At 36.3% G+C, this 12767-nt stretch overlaps 1 protein-coding gene across 2 annotated transcripts; it reads left to right on the top strand.

Moving 5' to 3' along the window:
* Positions 1-4165: 4165 nt before the first annotated feature.
* LOC106762760 (U-box domain-containing protein 62) lies at positions 4166-11795 on the top strand. Of its 2 annotated transcripts, none has more exons than XR_001375837.2 (8): positions 4166-5007; positions 5110-5413; positions 6301-6382; positions 10295-10352; positions 10646-10734; positions 10914-11008; positions 11090-11160; positions 11424-11494. XR_001375837.2 is itself a non-coding variant. In XM_014646817.2 (8 exons), exons 1-8 carry the CDS (start codon positions 4539-4541, stop codon positions 11542-11544), a joined length of 1284 nt encoding a protein of 427 aa, XP_014502303.1. In that variant the 5' UTR covers positions 4169-4538; the 3' UTR covers positions 11545-11795. The 2 variants fall into 2 exon arrangements, 1 of the variants encoding a protein (XP_014502303.1); XM_014646817.2 differs by having other exon boundaries at positions 4169-5007; positions 10919-11008; positions 11424-11795.
* Positions 11796-12767: the final 972 nt, after the last annotated feature.

The raw sequence follows: 12767 nt of genomic DNA, 5'->3' as shown, positions 1-12767 counted from the left end.
CCCCCTTGCAGTAAAAAGAGGGGGGCCCCATGGAAGATCCGCCACTCAGGACCACCGGAGTGGGCTCCTGAGCTACAACATCGTCCCCACCCGAGACCGGCAGATTAGCCAAGCCTTCCGCCTCCCCCGAAGAAGGTTCCTTGGGGGAGGAGTTGCTGTCAGAATCCGACGACCCAGTCGACGACGACGAACCACCGCTGTCACCGCCACCCACGCCTCCACCATCTCCGCCGCGGCCTGACGACTCCAGAGAGGACTCAACGCACACAATCACCATTTTATTACCTGAGAAGATGAAAGACTAAAGGATGAAGGTGGGAAGAAATAGCCGTAACACACTCCCTACCCCTATTTATAGAAAAAAAAAAATTGAAAACCTGCCACGAACCTTCACCGTTCAAGGCCCCCACGATCAATGGCTCAGATCGAGGGACGCTACAGTTACCTGACCCACTTCCACACCCTTGCCACGCCACGTGTCCTTTCCCGCCTAAAGCATGCTCAGAATTCGAAGCGTTGCGACTATCCTCAGACGTTACGACACCCAGCGGATAGCGGGAGTCCATTCCAAGGCACGAGAACCTCCATGTCCCGCTCCCTAGACGACCGTCAACATTCAAACCCTACGGCAATTGCTTGCCTCGGGCTTGGGGGGCCTGTGTACCATAGGGGGCCGATCAAAAATCAGCCGGACGCCCAACGAGCGTGACGCGTCCGGCGCGAGACATACGCGTAACCGGTAGTTAGGAGCTAGGGTTTACAAAGGGTTGCCATCTTCAGGGTAACAACGACGAAACCTGTGCACCCCAGTCGTGTGGGCGCGGGAAACCGTGCTCGAAATCAGACAAGACGGACGGTTAGCAACCGAACTGTAAAGGGTTTCCACGAATATCTGCATGTCCTTTTAGCTCGTCATGGCGTCGCCCGCGAGCCAAGGCGCCGGACAAGAATTAACACACATAGACCGGACATCCCGCAACTTCAGACGTACTGATGAAGCCAATTCAGGTAGAAGGAAGCATTATAATTGGATTAAGCTAAAACGCAATTAGGAGAGTTGAGCCACAGATTGGGCCGCGATTCAGGAATAGTTAATCAAGGGCCCATAACGAATACTATAAATACAGGTCAAAGGTGAAAGGTAGTTGGTTACATTAAATGCACATTTATTTCACTCTCTTTCTATCTCTACCCTTTTACTCAATACTTAACACTGACTTGAGCGTCGGAGTGCCATTAACAGGTATCCGGCCGAACACAGCGGAAGGGGAGCAATCCACGTTAGAGAACAACCGCGAGGTAGAGCGGAAGATCGGACGGTTGACGGCGGGAAATTGTGCAGGGAGATTTGGAGACATTTCCAACCGGAACACCCCCCAAAATCGATATGACCCAAATGAGTTGAATTATCAAGATGGTTTAGGCCACAATAGGCCAATATGATGCATAGTAATAATAATCAACAACTTATTCAAAAATACAATATTAGGGATGAAACATACACTATTGTGTTGAATGACGTTAATGAATGTAATTAGTGGTTAATGGAAAAAGTGGATGAGGATAATGATAATAAAGAGAGGGAAATGAATTGATTTTTTTATGATGATCCCAATTTTAATTAGGAAACTATTTATGAAGCATAAGGTATTGGAGAACCAATAATTTATACAAGGAACAAGCAACCCATAAAAGAAAGCAATTACCATGTAGTGGTATTGTTATTAGATCTTTCCATGCTTCTACGAAAGATCCAAATGCAACTTCAATCCTAACCGGGAAGGGTAGAAAGAAGATTCAAATTGTGGTTGATAATGAATTGTATGATGTCTTATGATTTGAGTTTGAAAAATTACTTAACTTTGACAAGAATTTCTTAAAGGAGGAAGATGAATATGTCCTATGATAATGTTGGGCTTGATTTAAGAATCAATCATTAAAGTTTTAGGAGCATTTATTTTATAATTTATTGTTATTATAAGTTTTGAATATGTGATGTTTTGATATAATGTTATTATTATATGAATTTCTAAAGACAATATCATTACTTTTTCATTATAATTATATTTCTATATTTTTTTTAAAATGTATATATTATATTTCTTTTGACCGTAATATTTTCCTTATGGTTTTCGTTATAATTTTATAAAAGATTTTTATGATCTTTGATATTTTTATTGGATAATACTATAAAATCATAATTTATACAAAATAATGCCTTACCAAAACTTAATAATTTTATCAAACCTGACTTATTAATAGTATTAATTTGAACTTACTTTATATTGAGTTACTTAAAATTTTGAAGCAATTCTAAATAAACGTAATAAACACCTAAAATCAAATCTATAATCAGATTTATAATTTTAGTTGAATCATGCTACATTCCACAGAACTCAAATTTCAAATTCTCTTAGTATTAATAGCAATATGGAATCACCAATGAGTTTAAATTTTATCCAAAATTCGAGTTTAACTTCTCTTATCTGATATTAATTTTTAAGCAAGAAAACTCCTATATTATCTTTAAAGCTTTATAAGATAATGCAAACTTTCAAACTTTAACTAAAACACGATATTTCTTATAATATTTGTGTATTTAATGGACGACACAACACATCTATATAGCAAGTAAATAAAAAATTTAAAATACATTAAAAATTTAACTTAAACTTAGAAATACTTATTTTATATAACCAACTTGTATTGTAAGTAATATGCATATAAAACAATTTAGTCAACAAATTATTTGAATTGAGCTAAAATAGTCTTATAAGAAAGTCTGAAATTAAAAGTAAAGTATCCACAAAAATTACAGTTTACACAAGTAGTTTGTGAGTCAAAATTAGAAAAAAAAAATCCCACTGACATCGCTTATTTATATATTTATATATATTTATCGTTTTTAAAGAAAAAAATACAAAATTATAATAATTTATTTAGGAAAGAGTTATAAGTTTGGTTATTTTATATGGTATAACAAAAGAAACAAGAAAAAACACACAATTAAAATAGAAATCATAATGTCAAAATCTAATGGATGGATAAGTCTGTGAAGATTTGTTACAAGAATTTTCATTTTTGATAAAAATAAGAAGATAAGAATATATCACAATCTAATAAATTGATGAGTGAATAAACATTTGTAATAAAGAAGTCCATTTTTGATAAGAACCAGAGTATGAGACACTACAATCTAGCATGTTGATAACTCAACGAATATTTGTCACAAAGAAATTTATGTTTCATAAGAACTATAGTTCTATCACAAGAACAACCAATGTCTCTATATATGTATTTGACGCTCCTATATATGGACACAAATGTTTAAACAATCATAGAAACTTTATAAAGAAGTCCAAAAACATTCAATTATAACTTGAAAATTTAAAAACAAACTCAAACTCTTCGTCTAGTGAATTAGCTCACTTAACTATTTGTAGGCCTACAACACTTATAAACTTTTTAAAAATTAAAAAAAAATTCAATTATTTTTAATTGCTCAAAACTATTTTATAATTGTGTTTCAAACTATAATCTCCACGTTCTTTAAATTACAAAGTGTACTATAATTGTAGTTTCAAACTATAATTGTATTATGTTGATGGGAAGTATATTCAGACAAATCATCAATCCATAGGTTATGGCCGATCAGTATAAATAGTCGTTGAAGATAATTAAAAACCAATTAGTGGGATAACAATCATTGATGCGTGGTTAATAAACATATTAACGACTATTAATGGTCAATTAATAGGTTTGCTTGTCTTAAGTTTTATAAATATAGCTTTTTCATGATCTAATTTCTCTATACCCTTTTAAAAAAAATATCTTACTTGAACGTCGTTGAAGTATCTTCTGCAAGTCAATTACCTGAAGAGATACTTTAAAAACGTGGATGATCGTAATCTAAAAGATATGGACAATTGTGATCTAAAAAACAAACTAAGTAAGGAAAACTGATCCTTAATCCTAGACAAAAGAAATACAAAGACTCTTTATCAAATTCTTCTTCACAATAAAGAAATAGTCCTTTATCAATAATTTTTAAAGTATAAATATACCAGACAGTACATTTATACTTGCAATAGATTGGAAAAACAATGAAAATACATTATCCTAAATCATATTTTGGAAATAGGGGTGTGAAGTGTGAACTTCATTGTGTGATATAATAAGAAAGCTCTATGTGTTTGCAATTGATGGTTGGAGAGAGTAGAAATCAAGCGAGATCCTTTTACGACCGTATCATAACGACCGTATCATAACATGTTACATTGGGCATGGGGAAAAGACGCTACCGTAACGACTGATGTGTCAATTCAAAAGAATAATAACTCACCACCCAAACGACGTCGTTCCCGACGAAATCTTAATAAAACGTCGCAGCCCAAAACGACTCGTCGTACAACTCATGTCCCAGCGAGTGTGAACACTCCAATCCCTTCCTTCTCTGTCCACCACACTGAAACACCAAATCACAACGACGTCGTTCCAGCAACCACCGTGTCCAAACCCTAGGTTTCTCTCTTCCTCCCATGTCCTCCGAAGACATCACCCTCGTCCCCGACCAGAGGATCGAGAACGGTCTCAGCTCCCCTCTTGTCTTCCAAGACGATCCTCTCCGCTTCAATTGCCCCACGCCGCAGCGTCGGGTGGGAGACCCGGGTCCTAAAACCCGTGAACTCGGCGCCTTCATCGACGAGAAGATGTTCATCGACCGCGACCGCTTCTTCGCCGCCCAGAACCCCGACTTCCGCCGCTACGCCGAGTGCTCCTCCCGCCAAGACCCCCGCAATTGGACTGTTAACGGCACCGCCGCCACTCCCAGCGAGGACGACGAGTCCGACGAGGATGACGAAGATGACGATGATGAGGACGACGACGAAGGTGATACGGAAGTTGAAGGACTCGTCGGTGGTGGAAGCAAAAGGGAAATTATCGCTAACAACAACGGTGGCGGTGGTAATTTGCCTTCTGTTGCAAACGGGAAAGCTCACGCTTTTGGTATGAAACTATGAATGAAGAAATTTTTTCTTTTAATTAATTATCTTCAAAATGTGACTGTGTTTTGGATTTTTATGTACATTTTGTTGTTTCTGGATGTAGTTTCTGGGAGAGANCTGTTGGGGAAGGATGGTGGAGANATTGGGCAGTTGGTGCTTAGCAATGTGAATGGTGGTGGTGGTGAAGATCATCGGCAAGAGGGGTTAGGTAAGTCTCAGAATTCTGTNACCGTNGCTGAAACTGACTGTGAGGAGTACTATTCGCACTATCTTCAAGGTGCCGATGGGGCTTCTGGCCACAAAGTTATGGTGGATGATGGTGGTTGTGGGTTTAGTGGGAGAAAGGATGCAATGTATTCTACCGAGTCAGGGGAATCACTCAGGAATATTCTTTCAGATCCTGTTACGTAAGTCTTAAACTCATTTTAAAGCCCGAGGATTGAAAAAAAAAATGTTTTTGGTTGGTGACGGGTTTTTTCTTTTATGTTGTGATTGTTGAACAATGTTTGAGATTACGTAGACTTATGCAGGATAACGTTACCTTTCCTTACTTTCTATTCATTTTTATTGCTTGTATTCTCCGACTAGCCCATGGCATTTTGCTAAACATAATTAGCACTGAAATGCCTTGTTTTGTTCTTTAATGAGCTTGTCAAACCATACATATACTACTCTCTTTTTGTAAACGTATACTCTTGCTTTCCTTTAGAAGAATAGCGCCCAAAGAAAAATTAAGCGGTTGAAGGATTTTATAGGATATAGTTAAAATATTAGAATATTATATATAATATTTAGTTTAAATTTTAATTCTCTAAAATGAGATGATGACATTTTTAGAGCTGTCAATTAGTCTTGGCATAATTTTAGGCTATATAAATGTGCCTTTCTTATCTATCAATGAGAAATACCAAAGTTTTTATGTTTATCTTTTTTGTAGCTTTAACAGTAGATAGTCATTAGTTTCCTGTCAAAGAAGCTGTTCTCTACCTGTTTGGTTGTCAGACAGAAAACTTGTGTAACAAGGAAATTAACACTAATTGATCCCTCATGTGAAAGAAATTGTTCAATTTGTTGAAACGGACCTTGTTTGTTTAGTTATCTTTTAATTAAAGTCTAAAATCTAATGGTGCAGACTGTAGAGTATCACACTCAAATTTGGTGTTTTTACATGTGTTTCTTTTTTCCAAGCATACAATAAAATAACTTTGATCTGCTGATATATTGCTTGTCTAGTTTATGCACGCTTACCACTAACTAATACTTTTTATATTTGACTTATGGCACGGAATTAAAGTGGAGCTCTCATGGATGACGCAATGATATTACCGTGTGGACATTCATTTAGCGGAAGTGGAATACAGCATGTTATTAGAATGGTGGGTTCTAATCCATCAAATGCCATAACTTTCAGACTGACCTTTTTGTGACCAAGTCATCTGAAAATTTTTATTAACTTTGGAGCTGGTAATTTCAATTTCTTTTTCTTGTATATATGCCTCTACAAAGTAGGTTGGCAAAAGCCTCAAACCATCCATCGACATTTTTGCAAAATAATGCATTTAGTTGCGTCTGCATTTTCAACTTATCCAGTGTTGGTCTTTTCTTTTTGTATGATTGTTAGATGCTTTAGCTGGAGGCAGTATAAATAGAAAGACTGAAGATGAGGCCTATGAATTGATTGAAGACATGGCTATGAATGAAGTGACGCATAATGAAAGGGGCGTACAGAAAGGAGGACTTTTGCATCTCCCTGTTGATGATGCTATGGCTGCTCAAAATCATCTCTTTACTCAAAAACTGGAGAAGTTAACAAAGGTCCTTTCTGTACGTCCTTTCTTCCAAAGGGGATAAGGACCTTTGTTAACTTCTCCAGTTTTTGAGTAAGGAGATGATTCTGAGCAGCCATAGCATCATCAACAGGGACATGCAAAAGTCCTCCTTTCTGTACGTCCCTTTCACTATGCGTCACTTCATTCATAGTCATGTCTTCAATCAATTCATAGGCCTCATCTTCAGTCTTTCTGTTTATACTGCCTCCAGCTGAAGCATCTAACATTATCTTTGATTGAGTGTGTAGGTCTCCAAGGAAAGCAAGTATATATGAGGTCTTGTCAAACCCATGGACTGGGGTCTTCCTCAACAGGCCTTTGAATCTGTCCCATGTCTGTCCAAGAGTTTCTTCCATTCCTTGCTTGAATGAAGAAATTTCCAGCTTCCCTTGATTGATCTTTGTCTGTGGAAAGAATTTATTAACAAATTTTGTTGCCACAACCTCCCAATTTCTGAAAGTATCTTCTGGGAATGAATGCAACCATGCTTTAGCGTTTCCTCCAAGAGAGAAAGGAAACAAGATGAGTTTGACCTTGTCATCAAAAACTCCGTTCATCTTGACAGTATTGCAGATTTCACTAAAAGTAGTCAAATGATCATAGGGATTCTCATTTGACAACCCGTGAAATTGGTTGCTCTGTACTAGTTGGATGAGTGCAGGGTTCATCACCATGTTTGTTGCATTATCTGCTGGCATGGCTATACTGTTGAAGTGCAAAGGACGGACCGTGTTTGATGCGTCTGCCATTGTGCGTCTTGGAGGAGGTTGGTCCGCCATCTCCTCTGTCCTACGCAAAAGTCTCTAGTGAAGATTGCAAAAGTCTTTCAGGAGAGGGAAAATTTTCACATGAAATACGTCTAATTTTTCTTCCTCTCTTGTCTAATAGCCCTTCAAGAAGAGGTTGTTGGTTCTTCTTACTCCTAGTGTGTATTGCTTCCTGCATTAACAAGAAACAAAAACCCTAAAAGCACTTTTAAAGAAAAATGAAACAAAATTAATCAAAACAAAATATAAACAATAAGTACAAGCAAGTCAAATTTCAGTCAATTTACACTACTTGAAAAAGTTAAACCTTGAGTCCCCGGCAACAGTGCCAAAAACTTGTTAACACTCTGACAAGTATACCAGATCGTATCAAGTAATATAATTTGTAAACCCAATATTGTTCTCCCCAAAGGACTCGAAGGCCTTATCTTATGTGTAAACTAAAATCGTAAGACTTGTAAAGAAAATTAATTTGTAGTTTGGATGCAAAAACAAAAAGTAAACATGCAAATGCAATTGATTCATTTGACGAGAAAATGACTATGGATGAATGGAGTTGTTGGGGTTTACAATTGCATCTTATCCACACTCTCTTATCTACTCCTCTTATTTTATTCGCTTTGTTATCTAATTGTCATGCAAACTTTCTTAGTCTACCCTTAACCCGATCCCTCGGCGAAAAGAGCCTATTACTAATTACTGGCTTGTTATCCCTAGCCTCCCCTAGTAATTAATAATGCATGATAAACGGAAGTAAAAACAATTGATCATCCTACCCCCCTATCCCTAGGTGGTATTGCTTAATCAAGGAATTTCCCACCACTTCATGATAGTACCGTACGTTCCCGTATCAATAAAGACAAATAACAATTATCGAATGAGTTAAACGATAAAAGCATTAAGCGCAGACGAGAAAACCAACAATTGATAATCAAAGCATACGACAAGCATATAAATAAATAAGAGTTTCAATAAAAGAGAGTTTCAAAAGATTACATTGTTCCCTAACAACAAAAGGGTTTAGTTCACCATTGTCATGGTGAAACTAGATGAAAAATGATGGAANAATGGAAAAGCAAACCCTAGATTGGATAAAAAGGAGCCTAANCATCCAAGAGATCTTCTCCAAGGAGTGAAAATTAGGTCTGGCCGCCTCCCTCAGTCAAAAGAATACATCTGTAGTCGCACTAGAGCTATTTACAGCTGAGGAGCGTAACAGAATTTTGGCCCAAGCCCAGCAAACAATCGTCCGGTGTCGCACTTTGGCCCGGCGGTTTCCTCATGATCGTGCCACCGCCCGACGGTTTGCCTCTAGTCGCAAAATCGCCCGGCTTCCTTGCCTGGGCGCCAGACGGTGGCTTCTCCTCGCATTTGGCCGCCCAGTGTTGGATTTTTGCGCTGGGCGATTCCTAGACTCTTCTTTTCTTCATGTTTCTTCTTCTTTCTTGAGTCTAAGAGCTTTCATCTTCAATCCCATTCTTCATTTTCATCAAAAATGCTGCAAAACAACGCAAAACAAGCATAATATCTCTAAAAACAGCTTTTGACTCTCAACCGACTCAACTTATGTGTTTTGCTTGATTCTGAGCTCATTCTAAGCCTTAAAGAGTGTATTTTGATCTCAAATAAAACATGAAAATAACTGATTTTCAACCGTTATCAATGATCCTGATCATACTTTACTCTTCCAAGAACATTTAAGTTTCTCTATACTCACAACAGTATAAAATTTGTTAAAATTATACTAGGTTTTTCTTTTATTTGTTAAACTGATACCCAGTGGAATCTTGGAATCTTCTGCTCTTCTAATGACTTAGTGTCAAAAGTAGTGAAATGAAAATTTCTGCTTTGCTCGCAAGATGATACCGATGGGAATTCATGTGAAACGTTATACTTTTGTTTTTGTTGGGGCCCTCTGGTTGTGAAGAGAAAAATATCTGAGGAGCTGTGTTGATCTTTGTTTCAGACCAACGTAATTTTAAATTGAGAAAAAGAATTGGAGATATTTTATTCAAAGGTGGGAACATTGGGGAACCGCCCACATGTCCTTAGTCATAGGAAAACTATATGTTGTACTCCTTAGCCTTCTATGGTTCCGAAAGTGATTTTAAAAGAAACACAAGTTTAAGTGTCAACTGTGAGTTTAGGACATAAGAATGCCGTGATCCTTTGATTAACTTGGACGGGCAGTTCAAATGGAAAATTATGGAATGTGTTTTGAGGAGAATTATTGAAGTTGACAAAAATTTCAAGGTGAAGAATATAGTTGATTTAAAAAAGAAGTCAACATATGGAGATGGACATTGAATGCAGTTTTCCCCCTTTTCCTGCTTATGTGACTGAATTAAAGTCTACTTATGTTTCTTGAGAATTAATACGGAAGACAATATTGGGAATTCCCTATTTAATATAGATTGACTAGAAATGAAAATTAATGTGGTAATTTGGCTTGTCTGTATATCTTTGGGTTGCTGATCAACCCATAGCTGGTTATAATACACATGGCTCCCACATGTTAAAAGTACCTATGACCTGTTTTAGTAGGTGACTATTAGCTAGGTATTTCAACTTAGGCTTCTTATTAAAAAGTTATTTTTTTTTTTGCTTTTTTTTATGTATAAGAAATTACTTCCTTGATCAGGATTTACCATGTTGTAAACTAGCTGATATAGTTGTTGTGTGACGCACTCAGAAAGCTTGCTGCACCTGTTCTCAACCCACAACCGAGGAATCAATATCTCCAAACCTATGTAAGCAAAATTCAATCACTTCCACTCTAATTATGCCCCATTTTTCTTCTTAAATGTGCTCTATATATCCATTATACTCCAAATTATAACATAATTTTGACAAAGTCTGTCTCCTAGATTTATGCACTTAAGAAATTAAGTAAAACTATGCAACCAATTCCTTTGAATATCAACTGATTTTGACAATGAAAATGCTTTAACACCACGTAAAAGATATCTGAAGTACTGTACTTTGTAAGTCCATTTTGTGCAATTCTGATTTTCTTTCTTGGGGTGTTGGCTGCCTTGATCAGCACTTCGAGCTGCTGTGCAGGCATATCGTCGGGAAGAAGAGTCTCAATTCTACCGGTCGCCTAAGAGAAGAAGAGAGAGATTTGATCAGGTGTTTATTCCTATTGCTGTATCATGTTATACTTTGTTATCGTAAGAAACGGAGATGAAAAGAAAATCATTAAACTCTTATGCACGTTGGCGGTCTTTTAAGTTAAATGTGTTTTGAAGTTAAATGTGTTTTTCCATGAGATTGCCCTCTTCTTTTAATATGAAATATATTTTACGTAGGACAGGGTGGATTTGGAGACTCATCTGTTATGGAACCATCAAGGAGTAGAGGCGTTCAGTTTCCGTATGCTGTTATGGACCGAGTTGTCATAAAGGTAGTGTGTGAAAAGGTTTGATATATTATTTAACATTTACCTTTTTCTCTAAAGAAAATAATTAGAGAGAAATTGGATCAGGGAAACAAAAGGACACCACAACGCTTTGTTGGGCGTGAAGCTATTGTAACAACGCAATGTCTGAATGGATGGTTAGTGATTATATATATTTTTTCTCCAAGCAGTTAATCATCAAATATCTGTTTGCTATGTTAACTTGGTTTTTCTTGATATATAAGATGCTAATCTATTCGTTGTTTCATAAAGCTAACCAAATAAAATACAGTGGAAGTGAGTTCTGTTATTAGTTCAAAAATTTCTTCCCCTCATCATGCTTGTGCTTTTATACCTGATACTTTTGAGAAAGTATGTGAAACTTGCTTCTGTTCTTAACAGAAAGACTTATTATGTACAGGTATGTAGTGAAGACATTGGACAATGCAGAGAGTGTAAAGTTGCAGTATCGATCACTCGCTAAGGTTTTGGATGATTCTTCAAAGCCTTCCTCCAGCAAGATGTCACCTAGTTGGCTTTAGAAATGCTGCAGAGAGTCATCACATACTTCTACACCAAACTTATGTCTCCCATTTTGAGGGTTCAAGCGTTGACATACCAACAAAAATTCTTTCTTGTAATTCCATTGTTGTATCCCTTGCCAGAAACTGTGATAGATGAGTTTGTAAATATTGAAACCATACCATGCTGTGCTTGTCGTGTTTTTAATATCTTGTAGATACAACTGACAGAATCTATAAATGATTGTGACCCTAAAGATGATTGATGGTAACACTTTTTGTAATACTTTTTTTAATTTGTTGCTTAAATTTTATTAAAAATTATAAATCAGTAATTATTAGCAAGACTTACTTAATGAGATTTATAACTTCTAATAAAGATTGTGTAAAAGATGTTTAGTATTTTAGACTGAGTCGGGTATAAAATAAATGTCATTTTATATCATTATAATTTATACTGAATAAGTATTTATAAGTATATCGAAATAGCAATATAACTATGAATATTATTCCTTTATTATAATCTTATTGGTTACTTTGTTGAAGATGACCCCAACTTCCGGTTTGTAATAATAGAAGTGAGGTTGAGTTAGGCCTAGAACTCACTTCTAACATGGTATCATAGCTATGGTTAGAGCCTATCCTAGCGATATTTGTTGGGCAGATTGTTCCACCCGCTATTGGGCCGTTATCGGACCACCTATTAATATCTAGTCTCACGCTCGATATGTATATACATCGGCGTGAGGGGGATGTGTTGGAAGTCCCACATCGGATAGAGATAAGGCCAATTTATAATATATAAGTGGGGTGCAGACCTCACCTTACAAGCCGGTTTTATGGGGTTACGTTAGGCCTAGAACTCACTTCTAACATAAATCCATTTAATGAACTAGCATTCAAAATTAATATTAAGGTGACTTTATAAATCATCATTTATTGAACTAAGTTTTATTTTATTAAAATTTGTTATATAATAGAATTCATTTAAAGATTAGGCTTTAAAAGTTAACAATTTGAAATATGTAATAAGATTTATTCATTTTTCAATTCGAATTATTTTAACCTTTTCATACTTAAAAAAAATTCCTTGTAAAACCATGCATACTATTTTTTCCTCTTGGCCAAATTATTGTTTATCAAATTGGTGTTTATTTCCCCTTTATATAACTCTATTCCTTTATCAATATTTTGCCTCTCGCGTTGATCATCAAAATGATGACAATCCATGGTCATTTTATGGA

This window comes from Vigna radiata, chromosome 5 (genome assembly GCF_000741045.1).
Source record: "Vigna radiata var. radiata cultivar VC1973A chromosome 5, Vradiata_ver6, whole genome shotgun sequence".
In the NCBI taxonomy this organism is placed as follows: Eukaryota; Viridiplantae; Streptophyta; class Magnoliopsida; order Fabales; family Fabaceae; genus Vigna; species Vigna radiata.
This window is presented reverse-complemented; position numbering and strand designations above follow the sequence as displayed.